Source organism: Nicotiana attenuata, unplaced genomic scaffold (assembly GCF_001879085.1).
Source record: "Nicotiana attenuata strain UT unplaced genomic scaffold, NIATTr2, whole genome shotgun sequence".
NCBI classification, from domain to species: Eukaryota; Viridiplantae; Streptophyta; class Magnoliopsida; order Solanales; family Solanaceae; genus Nicotiana; species Nicotiana attenuata.
In genome coordinates, this window is record NW_017671141.1 from 102242 (window position 1) to 115450 (window position 13209).

Genomic DNA, 13209 nt, shown 5'->3' on the forward strand with positions numbered 1-13209 from the left:
TGCAAGGGAGTTCAATAGCTGAAGTGCCCAAGAGGGTTTGAAAGAACCCTCTAAACTCTTGTTCTATCAATACTGGATCAATTACTCCAATCCCTTGGTTATTAGATATAAATGCAATTCTGTTTCTCGATTGTCTGGCCTTCAAGTGAGCGTGAAAGAATTTAGAGTTCTGGTCACCTGCCTTTATCCACATTACTCTAGATCTTTGTCTCAGAACCTGTTCATTTACCCCTTCCCATTTTCAATTTGCAGTAGCAAATCCTTTTCCTTGGCTATTAGCTGGATGTTGAATGGATCTTCATCAAGCTCTACCTGAGTATTCTGCAGTTGCTCCCTGAGCCGGCCAATCTTTTTGTTCAGTGAATATATCTCCTTATTAATGTTTTTTGTCTTGTCTTTCAATCTCTGTAACTTCAGCCAAATTGAGTACATAGTATGCCCATGTACTTGTTGATTCCACACCTCATTAGCAGCCCCTTCAAACTCCTTATAATTTAGCAGCATATTATGTAGTTTAAAAGGCTTTGGCAGATAATTTTTGGCTATATCAGTGTTGATAATAATAGGGGAGTGGTCAGATACTCCTGGTATTTCAAAAACTACCTCTAGGCTACTGTAGTGTGTAAGCCAAGAAGTATTCCCAAAAGCCCAATCAATATTGCTGTATATTCTACTCTCTACATCACTTTTATTACACCATGACCGTTGACATCCTTTCCTACTTAGTTGCCCAGTCAATATCCCTTATGCATTCTTGAAAATTCACAAGTTCAAATTGGTGCACTGGTTGCCCATTGATCCGATCATTAACAGATAATACATTGTTGAAATCTCCTATAACTAACCAAGCCTCATGCATATTACTATGTAATTGCCTAAGCTGCTCCCATAGGCCCCTTCTTTCATTTATTTTGTTCTTCCCATATACAAATGTAATGCAACCTGAACACTTTAATCCCTTGTCCTTCACTTGGCAGTGTATCAATTGAATAGTTGCCAACAGTATATGGACCTGCTGCACCATTTTTTTCTTCCAAAATAGCCAGATCCTTCCATTATTACTTATAGCCTCATCTGAGTAAACTTTCCATTCTTTACGGAATTTTCTTTTAACTTTGCTCACACTCCTAGGCTTTATCTTTGTCTCAAGGCAACCTAGTAAAGTGATTTTATGTTTCAGCAAAAAAGCCTTGAGTTCTTTCTGCTTATAGGGCTTGTTCAGCCCTCTTATATTCCAAGAGCTTATAGCCATGGTGGATTTTCCTCATCGAGGACAATCCCTTCAGTCTCCTTTCCAGTGCTGCTATCCTCTTGTATTCTCAATGGACTATATATGTTCCTTTTTAGCATATTCTCCAGGTCAGTATTTGTTAAGGCTCCTTTCTGTTTTGTAAGTCCTTGAGCTTTCGTCTTCTGCTTCCCTCTAGCTTTTGGAAGTGGTTGTAACCCACCTCTTGCTCAGCAATTGCTCTTCAATAACTGTAGTGTCCTGTTATTTCTGAAGTTGTTCAAAATTCTGCTCCTTCTGCACTTGTGGCTACTCAACAACAGGTTTCAGTCTCCATTGAACAACAAGTTGTTTTCTGTTATGATTCTTAGCTTCTTTCCCTTGCCTCTGCTGCTTTTTATCAGGTTTCTCCATGTTGCCATTGTTGACATTGATCTACTTTTGCTGTCTCATTGTTAGTGTCTTCACACAGTTCTCATCATGTTTCCCGATTTTAAAACAATCCTCGTAAAAGGAAGGTTTCCATTCATAGTCCAATGCCTGCTCTCTATACTTGCCATCTACTTCTTCAATGAGCATTCTACCTGGTAGATCTTGTGACACATCCATTTCAACCAGCATACACGCATATAGAATCCTATCCCCCTCTGATGTAAGTTTATCAGACATATAGGTTTTCCTAAGTAGCTGGCTGTGCGCCCCAAATTCTCCTTTGTCCAGTATTGGATTGGTAATCCTGGAAAGATGACCCATATTGGTACATTACGAGTCAGTTCCTTACCCATCTGGAAATTAGGCTCCCATTGCTTCAGTATTATGGGTCTATTATGATGTGTATATGGGTCATGTTGTATTAGTTTGTTCTTATCTTCCTCAGAGCTAAATCTGAATATAAAGTACCCATCATCGTGTAAGAATACCTGTGGTGCAGTGATAAAATTTCATACACCATACATAAATTTTAACATTTCTTTGAAAGAGGGAGTTCCACCCAGCACATACCCAATTAGCGCTTCTTTCCACTTATGGGTTTGCTCTGCTACTTCAGCCTGGTTTAATCGCACAATCTTCACTCCATTCTTCATTGTTGGCGAATAGAATTCCAATTTTAGCCCCTGCTGCTGAGCTCGATTTCCTTTAACCACATCAGCTAGAGTCGGCTCTGGTCGACTAGGGTTTGATCTTTGCACTGAGAAATTCAACTTCTTTGTTGCTGTATTGGCATGAACCTCTGTTGGTTTGGGATTCTCTTCTTCAACATATTTTGAAGCTTGCATGACTATTGATGCGCTTCCCATTCCCGTCATCCAGTGGACCAGTTGCATCTAACCTATCATTTGTGGTATCCCTAATTTCGGTGTTACCATTCTACCTCCTTCATCCGTCTCCGATATTGCAGGCGGTGCAATTGTTTGTGATTTCCGTCGGGCCATCGTCATTGTACGTACGTTAGCTCTCCCTGCTTAACATGCGTCTTCAGAGCTCAGGCCATCTCCTTCTGCTTATCTTTACGTTTAGGGTTTGCCTAAAATATTAATTTTATTCTTCAATCAATAATTTGCTTAGATATAAATATTAATATAGATTTTAAAATATAATTAGAAAAAATAATTACAAAAATATTTAACAATAGCGAGAGAGAGAAAGAGAGAGAGAGAGAGAAGTGATCATTTACTAACGCTACGACAAACATAAAGTACAAAAGTTTGATTTCTTATCATTTTACAAAAAAAGGTTGTGGATATATAGTTTCAATTAAATGCTTGTTTTATGCTATGAGCTAATATTAATAATTTAAATCCTAATAAATTATTTTGATTAGTGATTAAAAAAGATAATTAAGTATTTGAATTTGCTTTTTTCAGATTTGAATTAACTAACTAGAAAAATAATCTAATTTTATTCCTTTTCAAATTCATCATATAAGTAAAATTATTTTTCAACTTTACACAAATCTTAGAGTACATAAATTATTTTTCAGAAAAAGATCACCGGCGATAAAAGAAATCAGAATATAAAATTAAATTAAATTAAATTAAATTAAGAATGAAATTGGTTAAATGCAAATTTTTTGAAATAAGGATGAAATAGTAGAAGCCAAAATATATTTATAAAGAGATGTCAGGTGAGATACAATTTAACATATTTGTAAATCATATTATAAGATATGTATAATTACAAAATAATATACAACTAATTAAACTAAATTCATCATCTATGCATATCAGAAGATATTTAGTACAATTATTATGAGAAAAATTATTTTTATCATCTAAACAAATATTGCAGTTTATTTTAACGTCATGTATATATTTTTAATTGACAGACACTATACGCACGTGCAACACACGTATACTAAAACTGGTATATTTCAAACGTAAAAGGGTCGCTGCTTATTTGTCTCTCTAAGCCATATATGGCTTCAGATTTTTTCAGCAATTAAATAGCAAGGAGTAGTGCTATTATATATGGTAATAATTATAAGTGATTAAAAATAAAGGCGAATTTTTTTCCATATGAATTTAAATTGAATTCACCAAAAAATAGAAATGAGAAGGAGTAATACTAAAAGATGAAAAAAAGCAGTAAAAATTTTTAAAACTCCATAACAGTTAAGAATGTAATGGTTCTTTTTAATTTTGTTTACTTTCAAAACTTCTAACAATTTTAAAAGCCAGATCATTCATTGTATCTAGACACATGAATTGATGACAGTGTATTTTGGGTTGTGGAGATCATTTAGTTCAAAAAATTAAATCCCCGACCCGCGACCCGCCCAGCGTGATTTTTTTTTTTTAATTTAAAATTTGAACCCGCTCCGCAACCGTAAACTCTCAAAACTGCACCGTCCTTCACCACACCGCCACATTGCCATCCCTACATCTACTCTCAATTCTCTATATTTGCATGAGGTGGTCAACTAGTACCAGAAGCGACTCAACTACATGTGGCCTAAAGCGAAAATTTAAAAAGAGGCCTCAAAAGATATTCGAGGTTAAGAAATGCTTTTTCATATTTAATCCTTTGATAATTTCATTAGCTTAAAATTGAAAAATTATCTAAAAACCACTTAAAGAATAGAAGAGGATTCTGCAAAATCATAGTTATAAACAAAATTGATTCAAGTTGAGGTGAATTAGACAAATTAAGCAATTGAGCCCATCCACCATGCGCGAGGTAACAAAAATGAATAATAAAAAATAGAAAGTAAATGCAAATTAATAATTTACAATTTTTAATATAAACTTTAAAAATTGACAACAAATGGTTAAAACTAATTTATTTATCAGTAATAATAAATACATAATTATTTATACTATATATAATTTGAGTAAATTTGGGGCCTTACTTTTTTGGAGGCCTAAAATTATTGCTTTAGTAATTTTAGGGTTGAGCCGCCAGTGACGGGTATCTAAAAATAAGATATCAAAATGAAAAATGATGCCAAATTTGAGAGCATATATGGGCTAAAGCAATACCATAACCAAATCCTTCAGCTTATGGGCCTCAGAACCGTATTTGGTCGTTTAGCAGCGATATAATTGTCGTAGTATTGTTGCTTTTTTGGGAAAAGTCGGAAGATCTTTATTGGGCCTACCAATTTCGGTTGTGTGGGCGTTAAGACTTAAGAGTTAAGAGTACCTCTTTCCTTTCTTTTCCACATGGTTAAAGCACTTTACAAAGTACTTATTGCTAATTGTGTCATTATGATAGTCTTCAACACAGGAAGAGGGGGTTTTACACCTGAAATCAGATCTTAACACCAAAGGAATCACCTTTTGACATTCTTCTCCTCGGGTCAATTCCCCACCGGTTTCTGCAATTAAGCGACCCGCCAAAACCCTAACAGTAGATGAATCTCAAATTCAAACCCTATCTCAATTCAATATGATCCCTTACATTTCCTCTGCTGACCCACCTTCCATGGCCGCCTTTACCACCAGCTCCACTTTCTCACCTCCGCCGTCCAGCGGCGGCGGCGGTAGTGATGACTTCAATTACGATACCGCTTGGTACGGTAACATCCAGTACCTTCTTAATATCTCTGCCGTCGGAGCCTTCACATGCCTTCTAATTTTCGTCTTCGTGAAGCTTCGAAGCGATCACCGTCGCATGCCGGGTCCCACCGCCATCGTCTCTAAGCTTCTCGCCGCCTGGCACGCCACTGGCCGTGAAATCGCCCGCCACTGCGGCGCTGACGCCGCCCAATTTCTCCTTATTGAAGGCGGCAGCTCGGCGCTGCTATTATTACTTGCCTTCCTTGCCCTTGCTGTAATGCTGCCGTTGAATATTCATGCTGGAAAGGCTCCTATGGCTGATCAGTTTTCAAAGACTACAATAAATCATATAGAAAAAGGTTCTCCTTTACTCTGGATTCACTTTATATTTGTTGTTATCGTTGTTGTTTTGGTACATTATGGTATTAGTGAAATACAAGAAAGGTTGAAAATTACTAGGCTTAGAGATGGCTATGGAAATCCAAGTGGACCTGTTACAAATAGTAGTACAATTTTTACAATTATGGTGCAGGGAGTACCTAAAACCTTAGGTTTTGATAGGACACCATTGGTGGATTATTTTCAGCATAAGTATCCGGGCAAGGTGTATAGAGTAGTTGTGCCCATGGATTTGTGTGCGTTAGATGATTTGGCGACGGAGTTGGTGAAAGTTCGGGAAGATATCTCCAAATTAGTGTCAAGGATTGAGTCACGAGGTTATTTGAATGAGGAGGACGAGGATGATAATGATAGTGTGAATGGATGGGGTTTGTTTGAGCGACTATGCTTTCTGTGGAGAAAGGCCAAGGATATGTGGTATCGTGTTGTTGATCAATTGGGCTTCTCAGATGAAGAGAGGTTGAGAAAATTGCAAGAGCTGAGAGCTGATTTGGAGATGGAAATGGCATCTTATAAAGAAGGGCGGGCAAGAGGTGCTGGTGTGGCTTTTGTTGTGTTTAAGGATGTCTTTACAGCTAATAAGGCCGTCCAGGATCTCCGAAATGAGAAGAGGAAGAGATATGGTCGGTTCTTTTCAGTCCTGGAGTTGCAACTACAGAGGAACCAGTGGAAAGTAGAAAGAGCTCCTTTAGCTACTGACATATACTGGAACCACCTGGGATCGACAAAGTTCTCTTTAAGGTTACGCAGAGTGCTGGTGAACACATGCCTACTGTTGATGCTGTTGTTCTGCAGCTCTCCACTTGCTGTGATTAGTGCCATCCAAAGCGCAGGACGAATAATCAATGCTGAAGCAATGGATCATGCTCAAATGTGGCTGAACTGGGTGCAGGGCTCGAGCTGGCTGGCAACAATAATATTTCAATTTTTGCCCAATGTTCTTATTTTTGTGAGCATGTATATTGTTATCCCTTCAGTTCTTTCTTACCTTTCAAAATTTGAACGACATCTTACTGTATCTGGTGAGCAAAGGGCTGCACTACTGAAAATGGTTTGCTTCTTTCTAGTAAATCTCATTCTCCTTAGAGCTCTGGTTGAATCGTCACTTGAGGGTGCTCTCTTAAGCATGGGTCGCTGTTATTTGGATGGAGAAGATTGCAAAAAGATTGAACAGTACATGACTGCTTCTTTTTTGACAAGGACATGCCTCTCGTCTCTTGCATTTTTAATTACAAGCAGTTTCTTGGGTATATCTTTTGATTTATTAGCTCCAATTCCTTGGATTAAGAAGCAGCTTCAAAAGTTTCGAAAAAATGACATGCTTCAGCTGGTACCAGAGAGGAGCGAGGACTATCCTTTGGAAACTCAAGACATTGATAGCTTGGAGAGGCCTCTAATTCATGAAAGGAGTTCAACTGTGGTTGACAACAATGGATTTTTAAATGATTCCTCTCCAGATGGAATTGATTTCCCAGGACAAGATTTGTCTGAATACCCTCCAGTCAGCCGAACCTCACCAGTTCCAAAGCCAAAGTTTGATTTTGCGCAATATTATGCTTTCAATTTGACAATATTCGCCCTGACCCTGATCTATTGTTCATTTGCTCCTCTCGTGGTTCCTGTTGGTGCAGTTTACTTTGGGTACAGGTATGTGGTTGACAAGTACAACTTTCTGTTTGTATACAGAGTGCGAGGTTTCCCTGCTGGTAATGATGGGAGGTTGATGGATACTGTATTGAGTATCATGAGGTTTTGTGTTGACTTGTTTCTCCTGGCAATGCTACTTTTCTTTTCTGTACGAGGAGACTCAACAAAGCTTCAAGCCATATTCACACTTGGGTTGTTAGTGATGTATAAAATTATGCCTTCTGATAATGATGCTTTTCAGCCAGCTCTATTACAAGGCATACAGACTGTTGACAACATTGTTGAAGGGCCGACTGATTATGAGGTGTTCTCACAACCTACATTTGATTGGGATACATATAATTCATGACTTGTGCATAAAACCGAACATTTGTCTTGAGATTTGTATATATGTTTATTTGTTATTGGATGTGTTTCTGCATCTATAAAATCTTTTTTTGTTCTTGGTTTGTGCTTTCGATGGAGCTTTTAGTTGGAAAGATATTTGGCTTAGGACCACAAGTGCAATGGCCAGCGAGTCACACGTTATAATGTTTTAATTGGTTCCAGTGTATTAATTTATTGGCCCTATATTGTTCTTTGAGGTGACAAGTTGTTTATAGACATCTAGCAAATGCCTTGCTATAATTTTGCCAAAGTGTTAGAGACATATAGCAGATGCCTTGCTATAAAAGTGTTAGATATGGACTCTACTTCACTCTTTATTTCTTTTCTTTCCTTTCTCTTTATTTCAATTGTTTATCTTTACTTTATTAGTATTTTCAGTGCATAAATCAGCAGTCTGTATTTTTAGGATTAGGTTGTTGTCTATATAGTATTATTTGTGGACAGGACACCTTTTGCTTATCTTAGTGTGAGATTTATAAATTTAGTTTTTTTTTCAACATTTATAAATTTAGTTCACCCTGCTATTCTGTATCCATAATACAGCTTGGGCAGACCAAGTTTGGGACCAATTTACTGAATGAGTAGATGTTTGCCCCAACATCTGCTCAAGTTTACTTTAATGTTATTACGTGTTTGGTCCATTTCGCTGGGGGGAGAAACATTTATGGCTCTGGCTTCTCAAATGACTAGATTTCTCATCTAACTTATTTTTAATCTGCTCATTGTACAAGCGAATTGTTGTTGCCCTGTTTTATTTGTCCTTCACTTTGCAGCGTCGCAGGATAGTCCATTTCCTAGTCGTAACAGCTGTAGTGTGTTTTTCTCATTTCAAAATGTTGCTTCAAACCAGGAAGATAAGTTTAAATAACCGGAGTTCTTGGAATGAAGTGTCTGATCTGTGTGCTGTTTCCTCGTGCCTTCATGTTGGCATATGATTGTTGTCCAGGTAGGTCAATCCCATGTCAAAACAAGTTAGTACGTAATATATATTGGTTTGATGAAACCTTAAGGCCTTTTTTTAGGGCACGAATGTTTTTGTTTTGGTGTTCTCGCGACTTATGTTTTCTAGGTAACCAAAAGAGTGCTGCTTATTCTCTCTTTGGTGTTGAAGAGTGTGAGCATGTGATTTTTGCCTCGCACGAATTACTCCTACAGATTTCTTAAATTTAGGATTTTTCTTTTAATTGTTTAATTTGTAGGAATTAATTGCATAATTTTCGTGTTTATTTGCATTTTACTGTGTGCATTTTTAATTTAACATAAATTCATAAAAAAATACAAAAATACGCATTGCATTTGCATTTAGGATTTAATTTTATATATTTTAGATTAATTAGTTATTAGGGTTTTACAAAAATACAAAAATCATAAAAAATTGATTTTTTTGCTTTGTTTAATTTTAGCTTTGAATTTTGTTCAATTTTCCTTTAAATTGGTATTTAATTGGTTTGTGTTGGTTATTAATTAGAGCTTAATATAGTTTGGTAGGTTAATTTAGTTTTTAGAGTTAATTTAGATTTTTAGTTTTAATTTGAAAAGAAAAAGAAAAGAAAATGAAAAGAAAAATGGATTCCTTAATAAAAGACCCGAATTTGGGCCAAATCCATCCCAAGCCCAAACCTTTACACATCTGAAACCCGTCCAGGCCCATCCCCTGACCCGGTCCAGCATCTCCCCAACCCCCAAAACGACCCCGTTTAATTGATGATCAATCCCAGCCGGCGAGATTTCTTGATCAAACGGCTGGGAACACGGGAGTTCGTGGTATAAGACTATCCTAAACACCCCTTACCCCGTCTCTCATCACTCTCTCATACCCCTCTCAGAGACCAGGCTTGAACCCTAGAAGCCGCCGTTAAATTCCCACCGCCATTGGTGGCGGCGCCACCACAAATCGCCACCAGATTCACACCAAACGTTCCTCTCCTCCACCCCACCATGAATCTTCAATCACCTTCCCTTGAAACTCCCCGGAACGTCTCGAATCTTAATTAAAAGGGAAACCCTAGCGCCGCCCTTGTTCCCTCCGGTGGCGGCGCCACCTCCAAAGGCGCCCAAAATAACACCCTTTGACCTCTTTTATCCCCCCTTCCCCAATCTCTGATTATTTTTCTTCGAACACCCCTGGAACTCCTCAAATACCCGATCTGAAAACTGAGCCCCAATTCCAAATTCAAAATCAAAGGGGTTTCTGAAGTTACAGGCTATAACGGCCTTTGCTTGTGTGTTTTCACATGAAAACATGTGATTAAAGGCTATTCTTATCAAGGAATCAAGTATTCAAGTCCCTTCTGAGCTACCATGGGTATTTCTTTTCTCTTTTGTTAAGTTTTCTTTTTGCTTTTTCTTTCATTTATTATCACCCGTTTCCTCCTCTTCTTCTTGATTTCTTTTGCTTTCCCAGTGTTCTTAAGGTAGTTTTTTTTATATGCATGATTAGTTTTAGGAAGCTTTTCCTTTTAATTAATTAGTATAATTTTTAGTTAATTTCGGTATGTAGTAATGTTAGTTCAGTAATTGAATAATGAAAAAAAAAAAAAAGAGAAAAGATAAAATTGCTCGAATGTTTTCTGCTTCCTGCTTGTTCCATTTTCAATTCAGAAAACCTGGTTTGGTTGTGTTTTGGGCTTGAGGTATATACCTTTAAGTCCAGTTTTGGGCTGGTTACCTAAGGGATTCGACCCAGGGTCAATTTGACCCATAGCCCATTTTGAGTATAATGTAAAATGCAGGGGTAATAGGGGTAAATTGGGTAGATCACTTAGAGAATCTCTAAAATATCAGCTTAGGAAGCTTCCTAGCAAGCTGAAAATAGCCTTACTTGGTTAGCAAGTCAGAAAATGAGGGACTTCTTAGCAAAAATCAAAATTCAAAAAGGTCTAAAAAGAAATAACTGAACCCCTAAGGCTGCCCTAGTAACTTGCCTATAAAGGCATTGTTACTTGAGGCTCAAAGGGGGGGGGGGGGGGGGGAGAGCAGAAAAACAGATAAAAGAAGGCGGCTAAAATCTAAAGGAGAAATTCACTGTTACATCAAAACATCTCTACTGTTTTCTCAAGTTCTTCTTCTTGGAAAGATTTTTCTGGTTTATAAAATCCAAGATGGATTGAAATTGGGTTCCTGAGGGTTGGTTTGAAGCTTATTTTGAAATTGGCTCGAGTGAGGGTGTAACTACTGCTTCCATATTTCTGGTTTAAGTCGATTTTGCTGATTTCTGCTGCTGTACTTGCCGCTACTGTTCTGCTTTGCTGATTCTCTGCCTTCCTTTTATTTTACTTCCCAGGTACCCAACTTTGTAACCCTGTCGATTGTGAAGTGAAAATTTGAGGAATGAATCGATTTGAAGAATTGAAGCATGAGAATTGTTCCATTTTTTTTTTGTTTTCTGGTTTGTTTTGTAGTGCACTATTATTTTTGTCTAAGTTTAGCTTTAAATGAATGGTTTTGTAATTATTAACCGAAATGATATGGATTTTATATGTTGGACTTTCAGTTCCTCTCCTTGATTTCCCTCATGTTTTGAATGATTTTGTTCATTAATAGACATCTAATGCATTAGGTTCACTGTTGTAGTATTATGTGTTAAAATCTGGTTCACGACTAGCTCGGTCAAGCTCTTAACAGGATTTGCTCATGTAGGGTTAGTAATGATATGCAAGTTATGTCTATTGAAAGGTTTTACTTCGGTGTTGGCAAGTATCAAGCCTAGCATTAAGCCTGTTAAGAATGTGGTGTTTATTTATCAACGTATTTGATCCATGAAAGTTGTATTCGAAGTAGCTAATGTCGTTCTCTTGAAGTTTAGACTCGAGCTGTTTTGGAGTTAAAATTATTCATCTACTGTTTGGCAATGAGTTCCTTCATATGAGTGGTTTCTTTCAATTTGGGCTCGAAATTTAGTTATAACGGATAGTAAAAAATAATGCTGGGTTTGAGTTTTTTTTTTTAGTTGGGTTTTTATGACCTTGGGTTCACTCAAGCCCAAGTTTGAATCTGATGATAATAATTGTTTGTCATTACTTGTTAGCTACTGGAGTAAAATTATGAGTTCGTTTGCATAGTAGTAGGCTAGAAATTTATCAGCACACTAATTTAATTAATTTTCTTAAATTATGAGCTCGTGGGGGTTCGATCCCGAGTCCTAACTCCAGTTGGCTTCCGACTGGGCTTGTGCTGAGGCCCAACGTTGGACAACTTTTTATAAAGTTGAATGCATTTTCCTTCTTCTTGGGCTAGTTTTGAAGCCCAATATGCTGAAGGCCATAATTCATTATTAAAGCTATTGGTTTATTTTTGTAATGCAGGCATTGGGCCGTCCAAGTTAAGTAGCACATTTGAATTAAGAGGCTTTCCTCTTGTTCAAATGTGGACTTGAACTTGAGGCCCAAACTCCTTGATGCCAATTAACTAGGCCCTCTTTAGAGACAAAATAAATAGAAAATCTTAGTTTGCTTTAAGTTGGCTTTTAAATAATAAAAGTGGGACGAGCCTCGCCAAATAAAAATGCATAAATTGCGGGGCCCTCATCAAATGCTTTATTAAAATATTTTAGAAATTTGAGACATGCCATTTAGCGAATTTTCATGGCTTCCCGCAAAGTTAACAAGACGCTAGCCACTTTAGGCGCGCTTTTTTAATAATTTTACCTTCTTAAATACGGGTGTGCATTTCATGCGACCCAAATCCAAATCCCAAAACGTTGAATAGGAGGTGTCGAGGATCCGGGTGCATTTCATGTGACGTGATCCAAGAACACGCTCTTAAACGGCGTTCACTTTCATAAAAAACTAATTAAAAGCGGTTAAACAAAAATTTATAAAATGGCACTATAGGATGGTATGTATTAAAATCAGATTGTTAGCCAATTATAATAATTTAAGCGACCGTGCTAGAACCACGGGATCCGGGGGTGCTTAACACCTTCCCTCGGGTCAACAGAATTCCTTATTCAGAATTTCTGGTTCGCAGACTCCAATTGGGAAGTCGAATTTTTCCTCGATTTGCGATTTAAATTAAATCGGTGACTTGGGACACCAAAAGCCAATCCTTTCCCAAGTGGCGACTCTAAAAATAAATAAATAATCTCATTTCGAATAATGTCACTTTAAATGGAAAAACTCCCTTTATACATTATCCTTCGAAATAGGTGTGTAAAAAAGGAGGTGTGACAAAGAGTGGTGAGAAAATGGTTTCATAGTTTTTGAGTCAGATTAAAACAGATTATAAGTAAAAGCTAAAAAGCATAATTAAACTTTAAAAGGAGTTCGAAGTTGACCTGCAAAATCCAATGTAAGGCGCATTTCACAGAAACTTTTGGGGCCGTTGACCTTACGCAATGGACTCTGATCCACTGTATATGCACCTAAAGAAGAAAATAAAACTAGTATGGACAGTGTTCATAATATAGCAAAATAAGCTTGTATCTTAGGTTATCAAATGGGCAGATTATGTCAAATTTGAGTTGATCAAATAGCCTGAGCAAAATATGGATCGTAATATGTAATGTTTATTGCATAACTCATCAAAGACTACTTCTCAAGTTTAATCTGT

At 37.2% G+C, this 13209-nt stretch overlaps 1 protein-coding gene across 1 annotated transcript; it reads left to right on the forward strand.

Moving 5' to 3' along the window:
* Positions 1-4764: 4764 nt before the first annotated feature.
* On the forward strand, positions 4765-7964 carry LOC109206211 (CSC1-like protein At4g35870). The gene has a single exon (XM_019369008.1). It carries the CDS (start codon positions 5117-5119, stop codon positions 7619-7621), a length of 2505 nt encoding a protein of 834 aa, XP_019224553.1. The 5' UTR covers positions 4765-5116; the 3' UTR covers positions 7622-7964.
* The last annotated feature ends 5245 nt before the right edge of the window (positions 7965-13209 follow it).

Bases quoted from the DNA above. Each gene is read 5' to 3' on its own strand.
- LOC109206211 (XM_019369008.1), top strand. From the start codon at position 5,117: ATGATCCCTTACATTTCCTCTGCTGACCCACCTTCCATGGCCGCCTTT.